This window comes from Sinohyriopsis cumingii, chromosome 2 (genome assembly GCF_028554795.1).
Source record: "Sinohyriopsis cumingii isolate HCF-2022 chromosome 2, ASM2855479v2, whole genome shotgun sequence".
In the NCBI taxonomy this organism is placed as follows: Eukaryota; Metazoa; Mollusca; class Bivalvia; order Unionida; family Unionidae; genus Sinohyriopsis; species Sinohyriopsis cumingii.
Window position 1 is genome coordinate 168,103,071 of NC_142962.1, and position 23,655 is coordinate 168,126,725.

The following is a 23,655-nucleotide window of genomic DNA, read 5'->3' on the forward strand; positions in this document are numbered from 1 at the left end:
ATTGGTATGTTAATATAGTGAATGTACTCCTGATGTACTAGGACTGGGTATGTTAATGTAGTGAATGTACTCCTGATGTACTAGGATTGGTATGTTAATATAGTGAATGTACTCCTGATGTACTAGGATTGGGTATGTTAATATAGTGAATGTACTCCTGATGTACTAGGATTGGTATGTTAATATAGTGAATGTACTCCTGATGTACTAGGATTGGTATGTTAATATAGTGAATGTACTCCTGATGTACTAGGACTGGGTATGTTAATGTAGTGAATGTACTCCTGATGTACTAGGATTGGTATGTTAATATAGTGAATGTACTCCTGATGTACTAGGATTGGGTATGTTAATATAGTGAATGTACTCCTGATGTACTAGGATTGGGCATGTTAATATAGTGAATGTACTCCTGATGTACTAGGATTGGGTATGTTGATATAGTGAATGTACTCCTGATGTACTAGGATTGGGTATATTAATATAATGAATGTACTCCTGATGTACTAGGATTGGTATGTTAATATAGTGAATGTACTCCTGATGTACTAGGATTGGGTATGTTCATATAGTGAATGTACTCCTGATGTACTAGGATTGGGCATGTTAATATAGTGAATGTACTCCTGATGTACTAGGATTGGGTATGTTAATATAGTGAATGTACTCCTGATGTACTAGGATTGGGCATGTTAATATAGTGAATGTACTCCTGATGTACTAGGATTGGGTATGTTAATATAATGAATGTACTCCTGATGTACTAGGATTGGGCATGTTAATATAGTGAATGTACTCCTGATGTACTAGGATTGGGCATGTTAATATAGTGAATGTACTCCTGATGTACTAGGATTGGGTATGTTGATATAGTGAATGTACTCCTGATGTACTAGGATTGGTATATTAATATAGTGAATGTACTCCTGATGTACTAGGATTGGGTATATTAATATAGTGAATGTACTCCTGATGTACTAGGATTGGGCATGTTAATATAGTGAATGTACTCCTGATGTACTAGGATTGGTATGTTAATGTAGTGAATGTACTCCTGATGTACTAGGATTGGGCATGTTAATATAGTGAATGTACTCCTGATGTACTAGGATTGGGCATGTTAATATAGTGAATGTACTCCTGATGTACTAGGATTGGGTATGTTAATGTAGTGAATGTACTCCTGATGTACTAGGATTGGGTATGTTTTGTCATTTAAACATTTTAAGTTGGTTGTTCCTCTTCCCTAACTAACAAATATGAAAGAATGCAGATGATACAATTATACCTGGTGTATTAAATTTTTGGACAAATTAAAGAACTTATAAGTTTTCCAATACATTTTGTAAGCATGCTATATGAATACATTAAGTACCGTTCATCAAATTTTAAAAAAAACCTTTATTATTCTACAGCAGAAAACAATTGTAATTGTCTGCAAAAATTACTTCTGAATCTTACAAGCCACTGTTATTTTCAAAGTGAGTTGAAGAGGGTGCAAACATTGCATGATCTGGACAATAATGATACATAAGTAAAAGTAATGATTCATAAGTAAAAATAATAATTCATAAGTAAATATAATAATTAATAAGTCAAAATAATGATTCATAAGTAAAAATGATTCATAAGTAAAAATAAAATTCGTAAGTAAATATAATAATTCATAAGTCAGAATAATGATTCATAAGTAAAAATAATAATTTATAAGTAAAAATAATAATTCGTAAAAATAATAATTCATAAGTAAAAATAATAATTCATGAGTAAATATAATTTATTAGTAAAAATAATGATTCATAAGTAAAAATAATAATTCATAAGTAAAAATAATAATTCGTAAGTAAAAATAATAATTCATAAGTATAAATAATGATACACAAGTATAAATAATGATTCATAAGTATAAATAATGATACATAAGTATAAATAATGATTCATAAGTATAAAAAATGATATATAAGTAAAAATATGATTTGTAAGTAAATATAATAATTCATAAGTAAAAATAATGATTCATAAATAATGATTCATAAGTAAAAATAATAATTCATTGGTAAATATAATAATTCATAAGTATAAATAATGATACACAAGTGTAAATAATGATTCATAAGTATAAATAATGATACACAAGTATAAATAATGATACATAAGTATAAATAATGATACACAAGTATAAATAATGATTCATAAGTATAAATAATGATACACAAGTATAAATAATGATACATAAGTATAAATAATGATTCATAAGTATAAATAATGATACACAAGTATAAATAAGGATACACAAGTATAAATAATGATTCATAAGTATAAATAATGATTCATAAGTATAAATAATGATACACAGGTATAAATAATGATACATAAGTATAAATAATGATTCATAAGTATAAATAATGATACACAAGTATAATGATACACAAGTATACATAATGATACATAAGTATAAATAATGATACATAAGTATAAATAATGATTCATAAGTATAAGTAATGATTCATAAGTATAAATAATGATACACAAGTATAAATAATGATTCATAAGTATAAATAATGATACACAAGTATAAATAATGATTCATAAGTATAAATAATGATACACAAGTATAAATAATGATGCATAAGTATAAATAATGATTCATAAGTATAAGTAATGATTCATAAGTATAAATAATGATACACAAGTATAAATAATGATTCATAAGTATAAATAATGATACACAAGTATAAATAATGATACATAAGTATAAATAATGATTCACAAGTATAAATAATGATTCATTAGTATAAATAATGATTCATAAGTGCTTCATGAGTCTAATATATATTAATGTATGTTACAAATTTATTATTGTTTCCTCACTTTAACATGCAGGCAGGAAGAGGGATCTAATACAGGCCTTATTTCTGACAATGTGTAATAATGTGGTTTATTTAATGTTATCTTTGATACAATGATCATCACGCAGTTTATTATCACTAATACACTTTTTATGCAAATTCTAAATAAAAGTATATTTATTTTTTGTTTCTTTGATATGTTTTGAACTTTCTTGCAGTTCTTAGTTTTAAGTGTTTGGTGATGATATTGGGATCCATCTTCACTGTTTATTCACTGCTTCATCTTTGTGTTAATGATCCATTCTGGTTGCTGCTGTCTGAAGAATAAAAACATTGATGTATGTTGGTATTCAAACATTTTGCTACATCAAATTTTTGTCATTAAAGAATTTTGATGTTTATTTTTCTTCTATCCCCATCTCTGCTATGTAGGTAGTTAGGTTTTTTTAAAGAAGATAGTTCAGAGTTTAAACTTGCATTATATTTCATTCACTTACATACAGACATGTTTTGCCTGTTAAAGATTAGAAACATTCTTTAAGTTTAGTATATTTTCTTCAAACAGATGTGTCCAGTTTGTTTTGTTTGGACATGCAAGTTTTTAGAATCTGAAAGGTTAAAAAAGAAGGCAAAGAAGAAGCAGTGAAAAACATTCATCGCATTTTAATGTAGAAATTGTTTTTGTTTACATTTTTCACATTTATTCTGATTGTTTCCTTAACATTTATTTATGCATGTATTACTTGAAGTATCACTGTTTATATGCAAGTTTGAATGAAACACTTAAGACAATTTATATGTACTATAGCTACACAAAAATAAAATCAGTTTCAAGACACAGTACCATATATACTTTCTAAATCTTAAAACTTAACACTTTTTTGCTGGTCATATGTTTGAATAGGCATTCTGGTCACATGTCGGTATGGGCATTCTGGTCACATGTCTGTATGGGCATTCTGGTCATATGACTGTATGGGCATTCAGGTCATATCTTGTATGTATGGGCATTCTGGTCATATCTTGTATGTATGGGCATTCTGGTCATATCTTGCATGTATGGGCATTCTGGTTACATCTTGTATGTATGGGCATTCTGGTCATATCTTGTATGTATGGGCATTCTGGTCATATCTTGTATGTATGGGCATTCTGGTTATATCTTGTATGTATGGGCATTTAGGTCATATCTTGTATGTATGGGCATTCTGGTTACATCTTGTATGTATGGGCAGTCTGGTCATATCTTGTATGTATGGGCATTCTGGTCATGTATGTATGGGCATTCTGGTTACATCTTGTATGTATGGGCATTCAGGTCATATCTTGTATGTATGGGCATTCTGGTCATATCTTGTATGTATGGGCATTCTGGTTACATCTTGTATATATGGACATTCTGGTCATATCTTGTATGTATGGGCATTCTGGTTACATCTTGTATGTATGGGCATTCTGGTCATGTCTTGTATGTATGGGCATTCTGGTTACATCTTGTATGTATGAGCATTCTGGTCATATCTTGTATGTATGGGCATTCTGGTTACATCTTGTATGTATGGGCATTCTGGTTACATCTTGTATGTATAGGCATTCTGGTCATGTCTTGTATGTATGGGCATTCTGGTCATGTATGTATCGGCATTCTGGTTACATCTTGTATGTATGGGCATTCTGGTTACATCTTGTATGTATGGGCATTCTGGTTACATCTTGTATGTATGGGCATTCAGGTCATATCTTGTATGTATGGGCATTCTGGTCATATCTTGTATGTATGGGCATTCTGGTTACATCTTGTATGTATGGGCATTCTGGTCATGTCTTGTATGTATGGGCATTCTGGTTACATCTTGTATGTATGGGCATTCTGGTTACATCTTGTATGTATGGACATTCTGGTCACATGTATGTATGGGCATTCAGGTCATATCTTGTATGTATGGGCATTCTGGTTACATCTTATATGTATGGGCATTCTGGTTACATCTTGTATGTATGGGCATTCTGGTCATATGACTGTATGGGCATTCAGGTCTATCTTGTATGTATGGGCATTCTGGTTATATCTTGTATGTATGGGCATTCAGGTCATATCTTGTATGTATGGGCATTCTGGTCATATCTTGTATGTATGGACATTCTGGTTACATCTTGTATGTATGGGCATTCTGGTCACATGTCTGTATGGGCATTCAGGTCATATCTTGTATGTATGGGCATTCAGGTCATATCTTGTATGTATGGGCATTCTGGTTACATCTTGTATGTATGGGCATTCTGGTCATATGACTGTATGGGCATTCAGGTCATATCTTGTATGTATGGGCATTCTGGTTACATCTTGTATGTATGGGCATTCTGGTCATATGACTATATGGGCATTCTGGTCATATCTTGTATGTATGGGCATTCTGGTCATATGACTGTATGGGCATTTTGGTCACATGTTCACTCTATGGGCATTCTAGTCATATGTTCACTCTATGGGCATTCTGGTCATATGTTCACTCTATGGGCATTTTGGTCATATGTTCACTGTTTGGGCATTCTGGTCATATGTTCACTCTATGGGCATTCTAGTCATGTTCACTGTATGGGCATTCTGGTCATATGTTCACTCTATGGGCATTTTGGTCATATGTTCACTCTATGGGCATTCTGGTCATATGTTCACTCTATGGACATTCTGGTCATATGTTGTCTTCACTGGCATTCTGGTCATATGTTGTCTGTGCTGGCATTCTGGTCATATGTTGTCTGTGTTGGCATTCTAGTCATATGTTGTCTGTGTTAGCTTTCTAGTCATATGTTCACTGTCTGTTGGCATTCTGGTCCTATGTTCACTGTATGGGCGTTCTGGTCATATGTTCAATGTATGGGCATTCTGGTCATATGTTCACTCTATGGGCATTCTGGTCATATGTTGTCTGTGCTGGCATTCTGATCATATGTTGTCTGTGTTGGCATTCTAGTCATATGTTGTCTGTGTTGACATTCTAGTCATATCTTGTCTGTATGGACATTCTGGTCACCTGTCTGTTGGCATTCTGGTCATATCTTGTCTGTATGGGCATTCTGGTCATATCTTGTCTGTATGGGCATTCTGGTCACATGTCTGTTGGCATTCTGGTCATGTTCACCGTATGGGTATTCTGGCCATATGTTCATTGTATGGGCATTCTGGTCATATGTTCACTCTGTGGGCATTCTAGTCATATATTCACTGTATGGGCATTCTGGTCATATGTTCACTCTATGGACATTCTGGTCATATGTTCACTCTATGGGCATTCTGGTCATATGTTCACTCTATGGGCATTCTAGTCATATATTCACTCTATGGGCATTCTAGTCATATATTCACTTTATGGGCGTTCTGGTCATATGTTCACTCTATGGACATTCTGGTCATATGTTCACTCTATGAGCATTCTGGTCATATGTTCACTCTATGGGCATTCTAGTCATATATTCACTGTATGGGCATTGTGGTCATATGTTCACTCTATGGGCATTCAGGTCATATGTTGTCTGTGCTGGCATTCTGGTCATATGTTTTCTGTGTTGGCATTCTAGTCATATGTTGTCTGTGTTGGCATTCTAGTCATATGTTGTCTGTATGGGCATTCTGGTCATATGTTGTCTGTTGGCATTCTGATCATATGTTGTCTGTTGGCATTCTGGTCATATGTTGTCTGTATGGGCATTCTGGTCATATGTTTATTGGCATTCTAGTCATATGTTGTCTGTATGGGCATTCTGGTCATATGCTGTCTGTTGGCATTCTGGTTATATGCTGTCTATATGGATAGTCTGATCATATCTTCACTGTATGGGCATTCTGGTCTTACGTTACTGTATGGACAGTCTGGTCATATGCTGTTTGTATGGACAATCTGTCTGATCAAATATTCACTGTATGTGGGCTTCTGGTCATGTTTTGTCTGTATGGGCATTCTGGTCATATGTTGTCTGTTGGCATTCTGGTCATATGTTGTCTGTATGGGCATTCTGACAATACTGTGTATGGGCATTCTGACAATACTGTGTATGGGCATTCTGACAATACTGTGTATGGGGTTTCTGACAATACTGTGTATGGGCATTCTGACAATACTGTGTATGGGCATTCTGACAATACTGTGTATGGGCATTCTGACAATACTGTGTATGGGCATTCTGACAATACTGTGTATGGGCATTCTGACAATACTGTGTATGGGCATTCTGACAATACTGTGTATGGGCATTCTGACAATACTGTGTATGCAATAAAACATCACTGAGAAGTGCTAATACAGCACAAGCAAAAGTTTGTTACCAAAGCATGGTGGTGCAAAGGGAAGCATGGTGGTGCAAAGGGAAATGTGTGAAATAATGTTTTTGATGTATCTGTTACAACCAACTGCAGATGAGTGAAACTTCATCCATGTTGATGGAAGGCAGCTCAGTTGAAAAACATTATGAAATCTGGTTGCTTCTGTTTGAAGAAACAATTTCCTATTTGGTTTTGATGTATCAAGGAGAGTTTAAGCTGTTACAGGCCAGATTGTCTGTCAGTTCTGTTGAATAAGAAATGTCTTGTTTTCATGGTACTGTCCATCAGTGGTTTCCCCATTCAGCATTGGAAATTTGTCTCCTGGCAGAAATTTTCAAGTTTATGTGTTTTTCCACTTAGGCTGTACTTTTTACCATCACCTGTGTTTCATTGTGCTGCATGGGTGCAAACAAACTTTGAGAGGGCTTGAAATTTTAATTTCTGTCTGGCTCTCCCAGGACCAATAGGATCCAATACTGTCCACGTCCACATTAACCAAGTATGGGTCAAACATCCAGTCTAACATTTATTACTGTACATAGAACACAATGTACAGGATAAATTAACAAAATTAATACAGGCTTAAAATGGAGACATATATAAATATATATATATATATATATATATATATATATATATATATATATATATATATATATATATATATATATATATATATATATATATATATATATATATATATATTACTTTATTGCTTATTCATAAATTATTTACTTAGTTAAATTACCATAATTGTCAGAAAAATACATCTTTCCAGTAGCCATAGTTGATGGTTTTCAAAAATGTGCTTAGCATCCAATTTTTTTCTTGAATATTTTTTTAATGAAAATCTAAACTTTTGCAACAAAATGTTTTACTTGAAAGTTTTGCCATAATGTTACACTAGATTTTTCCTTACTTATCCATTTATCAGTTAGGAAAGGAGTCAGTACCTGTCTCCTCCATCTTCACAGGATGCAACATACATAGTCCACACTTTATGTTTATCATAGTTGACATTCTTCCAGACCTGGAATATTTTCCATTATCACAGTTAGTATCCTTTCATTCCTGGAACATTCCATTATCATAGTTGACATCCTATCAGACCTGGGACGTTTTCTATTATCACAGTTAGTATCCTTTCATTCCTGGAACATTCCATTATCATTGTTGACATCCTGTCAGACCTGGGACATTTTTCATTATCACAGTTAGTATCCTTTCATTCCTGGAACATTCCATTATCAAAGTTGACATTCTTCAACACCTGGAATATTTTCCATTATCACAGTTAGTATCCTTTCAATCCTGGAACATTACATTATCATAGTTGACATCCTGTCAGACCTGGGACATTTTCCATTATCACAGTTAGTATCCTTTCATTCCTGGAACATTCCATTATCAAAGTTGACATTCTTCCAGACCTGGAATATTTTCCATTATCACAGTTAGTATCCTTTCATTCCTGGAACATTCCATTATCATTGTTGACATCCTGTCAGACCTGGGACATTTTCCATTATCATAGTTAGTATCCTTTCATTCCTGGAACATTCTATTATCAATGTTGACATCATGTCAGACCTGGGACAATTTCCATTATCACAGTTAGTATCCTTTCATTCCTGGAACATTCCATTATCAAAGTTGACATCCTGTCAGACCTGGAATATTTTCCATTATCACAGTTAGTATCCTTTCATTCCTGGAACATTCCATTATCATAGTTGACATCATGTCAGACCTGGAATATTTTCCATTATCACAGTTAGTATCCTTTCATTCCTGGAACATTCCATTATCATTGTTGACATCCTGTCAGACCTGGGACATTTTCCATTATCATAGTTAGTATCCTTTCATTCCTGGAACATTCCATTATCATAGTTGACATCCTGTCAGACCTGGGACATTTTCCATTATCACAGTTAGTATCCTTTCAATCCTGGAACATTCCATTATCATAGTTGACATCCTGTCAGACCTGGGACATTTTCCATTATCACAGTTAGTATCCTTTCAATCCTGGAACATTCCATTATCATCGTTGACATCCTGTCAGACCTGGGACATTTTCCATTATCACAGTTAGTATCCTTTCAGTCCTGGAACATTACGTTATCATTGTTGACATCCTGTCAGACCTGGGACATTTTCCATTATCACAGTTAGTATCCTTTCAATCCTGGAACATTCCATTATCATCGTTGACATCCTGTCAGACCTGGGACATTTTCCATTATCATAGTTGACATCCTGTCAGACCTGGGACATTTTCCATTATCATCGTTGACATCCTGTCAGACCTGGGACATTTTCCTTCATGCACTGCAAGTAGATTAATTCCTAGTGCTTGATTTTTGCCAACTAATAAATCAATGCCCACCAATCCAACTGAGCCTGGACATTCACTAAGTACGTACAGCTGAGATTGAGGAAAGACAAACACTTGATTGACATTGATCAAACTTTGGTGCCCTAAATAAAACATGCTAAATTTAGCCATCTTCAGTAATGTTTTTCAACACCAGTCTGTCATTATTGAATGATCAACTTATGCTTGCATCAGTCCACTTTTATAATTCATTTCAGACATTTTAAGGATGAAACAGCACATTTATAAGAACAGCTATGAAATATTAAGGCTATTAATATATGACAGTTTTGCTGCCAAAAAGATGGCTTTGACAATTGTTACGTATTGTGGCTTAAACTAAGTAACAAGACATGGTCTAACCGAACAAGCATTTAATTTTCTAAAATATAAATTTATTTCCTTTAAATATAAAGTCAAACAAAGTGGAAGAATTAAAAATAACTTACAGTGTGTGAATTCTAGAATATCCTAAATTGTACTATCAGTTTGATGTTAATCCAGAATTTATTGAAAGGTATTCTGAATGAAGGTTCATACTAGCACCACTGAAGAATCACAGTTCGGAATCCAATGACTTTACTTCATGGTAAATTCTATGAAGTCCTTGAGGGTTTTACATAATCCAACAGAATTTTTTAAATATTCAAGTCCTTGAATAAATTCACATCACCCGATAGGTATAGACTGTTTTAGAATAAATGTTTCCACTCTAATATTACAATAAACTAACTATAAGTAAATCACAATTTTTTTTCACAACTCAGACAATAGCTGAATGTAAATGAAGAATTCTGATGTTCTTTAATTCTCTTATGTAGTCTCTATGTGTGCACAAAATCAACAAAACTTGTATCCCGAAAAAGATTCTTAGACTTTTAAATCCTTAAATTGTCCATTTACTTTACAGTCATGTTCTGGCCTTCTCAAATTATTGAGCCAATGAACAACTATTGTTCGCATGATACCTCTACATGACAAATGCACTCCTAGTTTCATGTGATGTTTTCGTGACCTCCATTCAAATTAAAGTGTTCCTTACTTAACTGAAATAGTTGTTGACATGACCTTGGCAATCAGCCTTGACTTATGAATAGAATTCTACATGTTTTGTACATGTACTTTACTATAGTACCAACCAGCAACTGAATTAGTTTTAAATTTAAATGTCATAAACCCAAATGACTTCAATAAAACTATATTATAAATTTAATAGATGATACAGATATCTGTAACACAATCACATATTTTTCGGATTGTATTAATGGAGTTAGTGACATGTTCCCTAATGGTGACATTTTTTGATTGGTTTATAATTTTCTTATAAGGATAGACTACATATGGACAAACATAGAGATGCTGTTGTCTTTACCCATCATGCCTTAGACCTTCTAAAACTCATGTTATAGTTAACATTGTAATAGGAGAGATGTTTTTATGCAGTATGTCTAAGTTATAGCAGTACATAGATACCAATCTTGTATGGCAACAGTGTTTGGTGTCATGGCATCAACTGTGCTAGATGTTTGTATGAAATTTGTCAGGGTATTTTGTGGGTCATGTAAAAGATACGTCTTTGTTATGTTTACTGGAGCCATATTTCATTCATCTCACTCTTGATAACTTGTGAGTAATGGGGTCCATAAATATTGACTGCAGCATAAGAGGGGGTGTGAGAATGAACACAAATGAACTAAAACCTCATTGTCCATGGACAAAACGATGTCTGTATGGCTGTACAAGTTAATTCATTAAGATAGCAATTTTAAATGTCACTGCTTGATCATGAATAGTGCATAGAAATGACAAAATACAAACTCCATTTTATTTTTACTAATAAGCACAGGCAGCATGGTTCACATTCCTAGAACACTGCACCAAGATCAAAGAAATGTAGAGAAAAATCATAAATATATACAGTTTTTGGGAACTTGCAAGTTATTTTTGAATGTATCTGGAAAATTTGAAAAACATACCACAGTTTAACCAAGGGCAAAAATAGTTGTGTTGTCATGAGTTATTTTGACAAGAAATAATGCAGGGTGTTACAGTGGTGTCAGAAATAATGCAGGGTGTTTCACTGGTATCAGAAATAATGCAAGGTGTTACATTGGTATCAGAAATAATGCAGAGTGTTATAGTGGTGTCAGAAATTATGCATGGTGTTACAGTGGTATCAGAAATAATACAGGGTGTTTCACTGGTATCAGAAATAATGCAGGGTGTTACAGTGGTATCAGAAATAATGCAGGGTGTTACAGTGGTATCAGAAATAATACAGGGTGTTTCACTGGTATCAGAAATAATGCAGGGTGTTACAGTGGTATCAGAAGTAATGCATGGTGTTACAGTGGTATCAGAAATAATGCAGGGTGTTACAGTGGTATCAGAAATAATGCAGGGTGTTACAGTGGTATCAGAAATAATGCAGGGTGTTACAGTGGTATCAGAAACTTTCATATACTGTAATCAGCTAGAGACAACAATTCTGTTAATTAGCTTGCATCATCAGGTGTCAATATAAAGCCAATTTATGCTCTGATTAAGTTTTAATTAAGTTCTTGCAGGTATCAACATCAACACCGCATTTATATTCAAACCCAATTAAAAGATAAAAATAAAAATAAATTTCAATTAACAGTATTTTTTTTATTGATTTATCTCTCAGAGAGTGTTGCCACCAGTTAGGCATTTTCATTTACCAATATTTCATTGTATTGTTAATTGAAAATATTGTTTTATTCAAGGCAGAGCTTGTGTATGATTTCTCAATTAGATTTGCGAATTTCATGACAGCAATTCCAAAACTTGATATGTACTGACTGCCATTTACAATGATGTATTGAACTTTTCTATCAACAATTATAATCATGTGCTATTTTTTATTGTTAAGCAAATAGAAGCTGTCTTTGACATTTTCTGTGAGAAATAGATGGACTCAACACTTAGCGCCACATTTTAAGCATACTTGCAAGTTGTCCATGTATGCTAAAATGAGAGCAGTGTTCATTTTAGTATCAAAGTGTAATTGTTCTATAATCTTTAATCTGAAGATTTGTGGATTATCTCTGAATGGCTTGAGATTTAATGTCTGTAATCTCATTCTAGGCAAGTATCCATGTTGTTAGAAAGACTAGAGATTTAATGTCTGTATTCTCATTCTAGGCAAGTATCCATGTTGTCAGAATGACTGTAGAGATTTAATGTCTGTATTCACATTCTAGGCAAGTATCCATGTTGTCAGAATGACTGTAGAGATCTAATGTCTGTATTCTCATTCTAGGCAAGTATCCATGTTGTCAGAGAGGATAAGGACCTTCTCCGAGGCCTCCAAAACAAGTGAAAATAAATCTGTCCCTGGCACACCTCTTGCCACTTCATGTCACAGTCTCCACCACCAAACTGGATCCCACATGCCTGAGCGGAACTCTACTCCTCCCAAGTCTCCACTGGCAGAAAACGACACTTTCTCAACAGGGAAGGCCACAGCTCTGCCAAACAAGACCAAAGAACCAGAAAAGGAGAGGTTGATTAAAGCTGAAGGCATGGAAACAGGAAGGGTAATACATTTTTCTTTTAATCTTTTTTTTTTTTCTGCTAAGGAATTATAGTTAAGTATCAAGCAATGTGCAACAGTCTGCCTTAACGCTGGCACTTTTTAAGAGAGCCAGAGTAGGAGAAAAAAGAATAACCAGATTTATAATACATGTAACTAGCTTTATACCATAATGTGTACTTTGGCAGCTTACTGGACTAAAGATTGCAGTAGACAGAGATCCTTTGTAATTTTTAAAGTGCATCAGTCTACAGGATCTGAGCTATTAATTTATTAATGGTTTCCATGCAAGAAATTGTATGATTATCCAGACTGGCATATTGGCATCATTTAGGCCAGGTGTTTAAGGTTTGTTAATGGATATATACAGCATATTGTCATTTAGGCCAGGTGTTTAAGTTTTGTTTAACGGATGTATACAGTGTACTGACATTTAGGCCAGGTGTTTTGAGTTTTGTTTAATGGATGTATACAATTTACTGTCATTTCGGCCAGGTGTTTAAGTTTTGTCACATGGATGTATACAGTGTACTGTCATTTAGGTCAGGTGTTTAGTTTTGTTACATGATTAGGTCAGGTGTTTATTTCTTTCTTTTTTTTAAAATAGTTTTTATTTCTGTAATAGGTTGACCACTGGGTCAAGGAACACCATCCCAAGGTCACCTTACAATCAAAACATTTCTAGTTTTCAGTTAATCTATGGACTTTAAATAATGCTCAGAAAAGAAATGACACATGCATGCACACATGCATATTACACACAATCTCCTTTGACACAAATTAGACAGACTGAGACAAGTATACAGTGTATCGGTGACATGGACTTTGCAGTATTACAGTACTAGTTCATGTTTTCCACATTGCACAAGTTATTAGTTCATGGTTGAGGCCCATTTTTGAAGAAATTGGTCCTGTCTTTTGTTTTACTTAGGAGCATATTTTTCACAGTTTTTATGCACTTTCAACTATTTGCTTAAAAACATAAATACTGTATAAGGAATTTGCATGTTGAATCTGCAAGTATAAATATAATATTTAACCAGAATAAGCAAGAGATTACACAAAATGTCCAATTGCTCACTTCCTAAAATTTATTCGTTTTTGGACAAATGGACAATATTTGGGCAACAAGGTGCAGAAAGTTAGTAAAATAGTGCCAAAACTTTGAAGTAATATTGCAGTCATTGAATAGTTGTTCAACACTTTCATTCTCACTCTTACAGCAAGTGCCTCTAATGTGTTAATTCTTATCCAAAAGTTATTAGTGACAATTATTCTGTGAATTAATTTAAAATGAAAGAGATCAACTTTGTATCCTTGGTTCAATGTTTTGCCTGGCTATTAATCTTAGATCACTCCTCACTACTTATATTTTTATTTAGTAATTGTTTCTTGCCTAGCAGTGTGTTGCCTCTTTTCCTTTGTAAAAAATTTGTAAACAAACATCAGTGAGTTTTGTTTTTGCAAGTTCAGTATTTTATCATCCTGATTATCAAACTTTTTATGAGCCAACTGGTTTTGATTGCATCTTTCCAAGATTTTGGAATTTTGGATATTAATGAAAAGTATTTAAAAAAAGTTGTCACATCCGCATTTCAAAAGGTACTAAATTACCGTGATCATCAACTAAATAATGAAACATTACAGTGCCAGCATCTTTCCAGGATTTGTATTGATGGAACTTTTAGGTGGAACAAACTTTTAAAAACTCTGGGATAAATACTCCTTTGGATTTTGTGAATCCTCTTTCCAATTCAATATTGCCAAAATTACATTTTTCCAAAAACTATTTTTAATGAGCTTACAAATTTATTCTAATTTTCTTCTCCCTGAATTCCAAATATCCTTCATACTTCTGAATATAGTTGTATTGACTACATTCTGCCACACTCCATCCTCGTTTTCCGGTAATCTTTTAACCCATCTTATCTTAATATACATAATGAATGAATAAATGTGTTTCATATTTAATCCTCCCTTATTTCAAGGGCTACTAGTATATCACATTTAATCCTCTCTACTTTTCCACACCATAACAACTTAAATAAGGTACAATTTAGTTCTGTTTCAATTTGTGCTGATGGACTTAGAAGTGCTGAAAAAAGATGTATGAATATGGGCACGGCAAGAGTTTTTACAACAGTTACTTTGCCTCATAAATAAAGATGTCTTTGACTCCAGCATGCCAGAATTCTTTTTGACTTTATTAGTTTCTTCCTATAGTTATTTTCCACCATTTGTTTAAGTCCAGAGAAAAATTGATGCCAAGAAGTATAAAGTTGGAAGAAGACCAGTTTAGTTCCATATTGGGACATATATTCTTTCATTGGAAAATTTTTTGTTTTCACTCCAAATAACATTATGTTTTTTATATGTTACATTTAAGTCCAGATAAAAAAAAAAAGTTCTGCAAGACGTTCATTGTTACTTTAAGAGAATGTTGAGGTCCATCGTTACTTTAAGAGAATGTTGAGGTCCATCATTACTTTAAAAGAATGTTGAGGTCCATCGTTACTTCAAGAGAATGTTGAGGTCGATCATTACCTTAAGAGAATGTTGAGGTCCATCGTTACTTGAAGAGAATGTTGAAGTTCATCGTTACTTTAAGAGAATGTTGAGGTCCATCGTTACTTTAAGAGAATGTTGAGGTCCATCATTACTTTAAGAGAATGTTGAGGTCCATCGTTACTTTAAGAGAATGTTGAGGTCCATTGTTACTTTAAGAGAATGTTGAGGTTCATGGTTACTTTAAGAGAATGTTGACATTCATAGTTACTTTAAGAGAATGTTGAGGTCCATCGTTACTTTAAGAGAATGTTGAGGTCCATCGTTACTTTAAGAGAATGTTGAGGTCCATCATTACTTTAAGAGAATGTTGAGGTCCATCGTTACTTTAAGAGAATGTTGAGGTCCATTGAAAAGAAGCTGTTCATCGTTACTTTAAGAGAATATTGAGGTCCATCATTACTTTAAGAGAATGTTGAGGTCCATCGTTACTTTAAGAGAATGTTGAGGTCCATCGTTACTTTAAGAGAATGTTGAGGTCCATTGAGAAGAAGCTGTTCATCATTACTTTAAGAGAATGTTGAGGTCCATCTTTATTTTAAGAGAATGTTGAGGTTCATCGTTACTTTAAGAGAATGTTGAGGTCCATCGAGAAGAATATTTAGAGTCACTGAAATTAAAGAAAGACCCTGTACATCCTCATTTACTTTAAATTTATAGCTAAAATCTCAATATCGATAATAAATATGGCACAAGAGGATCCCTCTAACAAATATGGTGCAAGGGGATCTCCTTGACAACATCCTCTTTCAAGACTAAAAAATGATGACATATTTCCATTATTTATAACACAACCTTTCAGGTTATTACAAAACAGCTTAAATCACTTACAAACAGAATCACCAAAGTTAAAAGATTGTAAAGCATTTTTGACATTTTCCAGTTAATAAATTCAGTCTGAGGCTTTTTGAAAGTCTATTAACAACAATAAGCTGTATCTATTTTTATTCTCTAGTTGATCCGTAATATCATATAATAGCCTGATATTTTCTCCAATGAATCTACCTTTCATAAATCCTTTCTGAGTATCACCGATTATTGATGGAAGAACTTTTTTAATCCTAGCTGCAATAGCTCCTGAAGCGATCTTATGGTCAGTATTTAGGAGTGATATAGGTCTCCCATATTTTAAATATCTTCTGTCTTTGTCTTCTTTTTTGGTAGGCATGTGATGACTCCTTGAATCTGAAAATCACAAAGTGTTCCTATAGTATATCCATAATTTATTGATCTACGTAGAAATCCCCCAAGAGACATCAAAAAGAATTTATAGAACTCTAATCCATCTGAGCCATCCCATTTTCCATTCGTTTTAGAGACTGTATTCATTCAGTAAGGTAGACCCTCATATGATTCTCTTTCCTCTTGACTAAGTTTAGTATTGTGATTTAAAAATATATTTTGAGTTTATTGAATACCATTAACATCAAGCTGGGCAACTCTACTTTTGTATAATTCCAAGTGGAATTGTTTTTGGGCTTCTGAGATATCTGTTTGGTCTGATATATTTGTCCCATCATCGAAAATTATTTCCTTTATTGTCTTATTGGCATAATTTCTTTTTTCAAAGATTTAAAAAGTATTTTGTACTTTTTTCCACCCAGCTCATACCATCAGGCTTTGTATCTTAATATAACACCTCCTGTGTATCTTGTTCTGGATTCCTCTAGTATTGCTTTCTTTTTTCTAAATTTTCCAGAGCTTCCCCATCTATGTAATCCAACAACCCCATGTGAATTTCTCATATTTCCTGTTCAATTTTCTTTAATTTATCCCATTTCTCTTTTGTTTTCCTAATAGAATAATCCATACTTTTGGATCGTATTTTTATTTGTAAAATTTTAAAGAACATTTGATCATTACAGAAAATATAAACATTAGGAGAGTCGTCTTTATTTCCCCTATCTATTATTCACTTACAGTGTCAGCCATACACTTTTTGACCAAGTCGGTATAATTATTACCTCTCAACATTTGAGCATTAAATTTCCAATATCCTTTTCCCCTTGGACACTTTGAAAAAGCCACACTCAAAACAATAGCTGAATAATCAGTCCTATACTATGGTAACATAAGTGTAATGTGTTTAGTTTTGTTACATGGATGTATACAGCGTATTGTCATTTATATGGATGTATACAACGTATTGTCGTTACATGGATGTATAAAGCATATTGTCTTTACATGGATGTATACAGCATATTGTCTTTACATGGATGTATACAGTGTATTGTCATTACATGGATGTATACAGCGTATTGTCGTTACATGGATGTATACAGCATATTGTCTTTACATGGATGTATACAGCGTATTGTCATTACATGGATGTATACAGTGTATTGTCATTACATGGATGTATACAATGTATTGTCGTTACATGGGTGTATACAGCATATTGTCTTTACATGGATGTATACAGCATATTGTCGTTACATGGATGTATACAGTATATTGTCGTTACATGGATGTATACAGTATATTGTCGTTACATGGATGTATACAGCATATTGTCTTTACATGGATGTATACAGTGTATTGTCTTTACATGGATGTATACAGCATATTGTCTTTACATGGATGTATACAGCGTATTGTCATTACATGGATGTATACAGCATATTGTCTTTACATGGATGTATACAGCGTATTGTCATTACATGGATGTATACAGCATGTTGTCGTTACATGGATGTATACAGCGTATTGTCTTTACATGGATGTATACAGCATATTGTCGTTACATGGATGTATGCAGCATATTGTCTTTACATGGATGTATACAGCGTATTGTCATTACATGGATGTATACAGCATATTGTCGTTACATGGATGTATACAGTATATTGTCGTTACATGGATGTATACAGCATATTGTCTTTACATGGATGTATACAGCGTATTGTCGTTACATGGATGTATACAGCATATTGTCGTTACATGGATGTATACAGCATATTGTCGTTACATGGATGTATACAGCATATTGTCGTTACATGAATGTATACAGCATATTGTCTTTACATGGATGTATACAGCATATTGTCTTTACATGGATGTATACAGCATATTGTCGTTACATGGATGTATACAGCATATTGTCGTTACATGGATGTATACAGCATATTGTCGTTACATGGATGTATACAGCAAATTGTCGTTACATGGATGTATACAGCATATTGTCATTACATGGATGTATACAGCATATTGTCGTTACATGGATGTATACAGCATATTGTCGTTACATGGATGTATACAGCATATTGTCGTTACATGGATGTATACAGTATATTGTCGTTACATGGATGTATACAGTATATTGTCGTTACATGGATGTATACAGTATATTGTCGTTACATGGATGTATACAGCATATTGTCTTTACATGGATGTATACAGCATATTGTCTATACATGGATGTATACAGCGTATTGTCGTTACATGGATGTATACAGCGTATTGTCGTTACATGGATGTATATAGCGTATTGTCGTTACATGGATGTATACAGCATATTGTCGTTACATGGATGTATACAGCATATTGTCTTTATATGGATGTATACAGCATATTGTCTTTACATGGATGTATACAGCATATTGTCGTTACATGGATGTATACAGCATATTGTCTTTACATGGATGTATACAGCATATTGTCTTTACATGGATGTATACAGCGTATTGTCTTTACATGGATCTATACAGTGTATTGTCATTACATGGATGTATACAGTGTATTGTCATTACATGGATGTATACAGCATATTGTCTTTACATGGATGTATACAGCATATTGTCTTTACATGGATGTATACAGTGTATTGTCATTACATGGATGTATACAGTGTATTGTCATTACATGGATGTATACAGCATATTGTCTTTACATGGATGTATACAACATATTGTCGTTACATGGATGTATACAGCATATTGTCGTTACATGGATGTATACAGCATATTGTCGTTACATGAATGTATACAGCATATTGTCTTTACATGGATGTATACAGCGTATTGTCTTTACATGGATGTATACAGTGTATTGTCATTACATGGATGTATACAGCATATTGTCGTTACATGGATGTATACAGCATATTGTCTTTACATGGATGTATACAGCATATTGTCGTTACATGGATGTATACAGCATATTGTTGTTACATGGATGTATACAGCATATTGTCGTTACATGGATGTATACAGTATATTGTCGTTACATGGATGTATACAGCATATTGTCGTTACATGGATGTATACAGCGTATTGTCATTTCATGGATGTATACAGCATATTGTTGTTACATGGATGTATACAGCATATTGTCTTTACATGGATGTATACAGCATATTGTCGTTACATGGATGTATACAGCATATTGTCTTTACATGGATGTATACAGCATATTGTCTTTACATGGATGTATACAGCATATTGTCGTTACATGGATGTATACAACGTATTGTCATTTCATGGATGTATACAGCATATTGTCATTTCATGGATGTATACAGCATATTGTCGTTACATGGATGTATACAGCATATTGTCGTTACATGGATGTATACAGTGTATTGTCATTACATGGATGTATACATCATATTGTCGTTACATGGATGTATACAGTGTATTGTCGTTACATGGATGTATACAGCATATTGTTTTTACATGGATGTATACAGCATATTGTTGTTACATGGATGTATACAGCATATTGTCGTTTCATGGATGTATATAGCGTATTGTCATTTCATGGATGTATACAGCATATTGTCATTTACATGGATGTATACAGCATATTGTCTTTACATGGATGGATACAGCATATTGTCGTTACATAGATGTATACAGCATATTGTCGTTACATGGATGTATACAGCATATTGTCGTTACATGGATGTATACAGTATATTGTCGTTACATGGATGTATACAGCATATTGTCGTTACATGGATGTATACAGCGTATTGTCATTTCATGGATGTATACAGCATATTGTTGTTACATGGATGTATACAGCGTATTGTCTTTACATGGATGTATACAGCATATTGTCGTTACATGGATGTATACAGCATATTGTCTTTACATGGATGTATACAGCATATTGTCTTTACATGGATGTATACAGCATATTGTCTTTACATGGATGTATACAGCATATTGTCGTTACATGGATATATACAGCGTATTGTCATTTCATGGATGTATACAGCATATTGTCATTTCATGGATGTATACAGCATATTGTCGTTACATGGATGTATACAGCATATTGTCGTTACATGGATGTATACAGCGTATTGTCGTTACATGAATGTATACAGCGTATTGTCGTTACATGGATGTATACAGCATATTGTCGTTTACATGGATGTATACAACGTATTGTCGTTGCATGCATGTATACAACGTATTGTCATTACATGGATGTATACAATGTATTGTCGTTACATGGATGTATACTGCATACTGTCATTACATGGATGTATACAGCGTATTGTCGTTACATGGATGTATACAGCATACTGTCATTTACATGGATATATACAGTGTATTGTCATTACATGCATGTATACAACGTATTGTTGTTACATGGATGTATACAACGTATTGCTGTTACATGGATGTATACAGCATATTGTCATTTACATGGATATATACAGCGTATTGTCATTATCAGTAGTCAGCATAAGATAAATTTTATTTTATATCCATTTGACTTTGTTACTACGCCATTTTAGATTGATATGAATATAAAATTATTATATGACTGATTGTTGCTACTTCCTTTAATCACAGAAGAAACTAATATTTTAAAATATGACCTACTCTTGCCTTTGCCTGCTCTTCCCTACTCTTACCCACTCTTCCCTACTCTTACCCACTCTTGCCTACTCTTACCCACTCTTGCCCACTCTTACCCACTCTTGCCTTTTTATTCACATAATTGCTCTGTAAACCTCCAGAATATGTTACAACTTGGCTTTTGCATTTCAAATGAACATCGTGTATCATTAGATGAAATGGATTATACTGATTTTCAAATGCACAGGGTGTATCATTAGATGAAGTGGACTTTACTGATTTTCAATGCCCATGATGTTTCATCAGACAAAGTAGATTTTATTGAATTTCAAATGTTGATGGTTTTCCATTAGACAAAATAGATTTTATTGAATTTCAAGTGTTGATGGTTTTCCATTAGACAAAATGGATTATATTGAATTAATCTTATCTTTATGGCCATCTTTTTGTGCCAAAAATGCATAAATTGATGAATAATGTGCATGTTAACATTGCTGCACCATCAAAACTTTAGCTAATTCTGTTTCTTATGTCTTACATATTAGTGATATTAGATACAGTCTTTGTTTTTATTTGTCAAGATTCTGAAAGTCATAAAAATTAAACTGTTAAAATTTTCCTTTATGTGGCAATTATTGGATTACTTTTTCACTTGAAATACCCTACTGCCCTCTCTAAAGTGAAGCAGTTGGTTTTATTTTTAGGTGATGCTGTCACTGTTTTTGTTGTACCTGAAGACTCTAATGTGATGCAGTTTGTTTTATTTTTAGGTGAAGCTGTCATTGTTTTTGTCATACCAGAAGTCTATAACGTGATGCTGTTGGTTTAATTTTTAGGTGAAGCTGTCAGTGTTTTTGCCGTACCTGAAGTCTCTAATGTGATGCTGTTGGTTTAATTTTTAGGTGAAACTGTCAGTGTTTTTGTCGTACTTGAAGTCTCTAACGTGATGCTGTTGGTTTAATTTTTAGGTGAAGCTGTCAGTGATTTTGCTGTACCTGAAGTCTCTAACGTGATGCTGTTGGTTTAATTTTTAGGTGAAGCTGTCAGTGTTTTTATCATACCTGAAGTCTCTAACGTGATGCTGTTGGTTTAATTTTTAGGTGAAGCTGTCAGTGTTTTTGTCATACCTGAAGTCTCTGGGGGTAGTAGTCAGCATCTTCTCAGTCCTAATGTTCATCCTGTACAATGGCGCCAGCATCTACTCCAACATCTGGCTGAGTGAGTGGAGCGACGACGAAGTCATCAATGGCACAGTGGATGAAGGCAAGAGAAACATGAGGCTAGGAGTATATGGAGCGTTAGGAATTGCTCAGGGTAAGACTGCCCTAACTCACCATCTCTGTGTCAACTTTTTTATTTTTTGCCCAGTTTATTTCTTAAACAAGAATTAAGTGATTGTGTTTATTATTATTATTATACCACCTTGCTAGAGAGACAGTGATACAGGAAATTTTACTTTTTCATATGCAAATATTTTTGCCCTCTGTTAAAAGTATCATTATTCATTTTAAGACCAAAACTTTTTATCTTTAGTGGGTACAAGGTGACATATGAGTCAGTGAATCCTTAGCTCTGAATAGCATATGATAAGAAAGATCTGTTTGTCATAGGCATCTGATTCAGGATTGTGTGTGTGTGTATGTATGTATATATACATATATATATATATATATATATATATATATATATATATATATATATATATATATATATATATATACACACATATATATATATATATATATACACACACATATATATATATATATATATATATATATATATATATATATATATATATATATATATATATATATATATATACTTGTGTGTATGTGTGAGTGTACAAAGAGACCATGTACTTTCTCTTGTGAGCACAGAATTATTACAAACCAAGTTTGTTGCAAATGAAGGCCATTTCTCAGAGTTTTGGATTCCTTAAAGAGATGCCATCCATTTTTTATTTTGCTGAATTATTATGAATTTGTTGTAAACAAATTTCTGAATTATACTAACAATAATTTGGAACATCAAATTGGGGTGGGGGAGGACAACATTTTGAACAAGAGTTCTCTATGTGGACACAGGTGGGGAGAAAAGAGCTTCAGCACCAGTATATTAGAGAGGTACATAGACTAAAGTTTCTCAGTGTGAAAACCAATGTACAT

The 23,655-nt window shown here is 33.4% G+C and overlaps 1 protein-coding gene across 2 annotated transcripts in view; it reads left to right on the forward strand.

Moving 5' to 3' along the window:
- The window catches only part of LOC149806267 (multidrug resistance-associated protein 1-like), a 225,855-nt gene that overhangs the window by 125,242 nt on the left and 76,958 nt on the right, over positions 1-23,655 (forward strand). For both annotated transcript variants that reach the window (XM_089951214.1, XM_089951215.1), the window contains exons 20-21: positions 12,834-13,110; positions 22,588-22,801. In XM_089951214.1, coding sequence (XP_089807340.1) covers positions 12,834-13,110; positions 22,588-22,801 — 491 coding nt within the window. The remainder of the gene's footprint in view (positions 1-12,833; positions 13,111-22,587; positions 22,802-23,655) is intronic.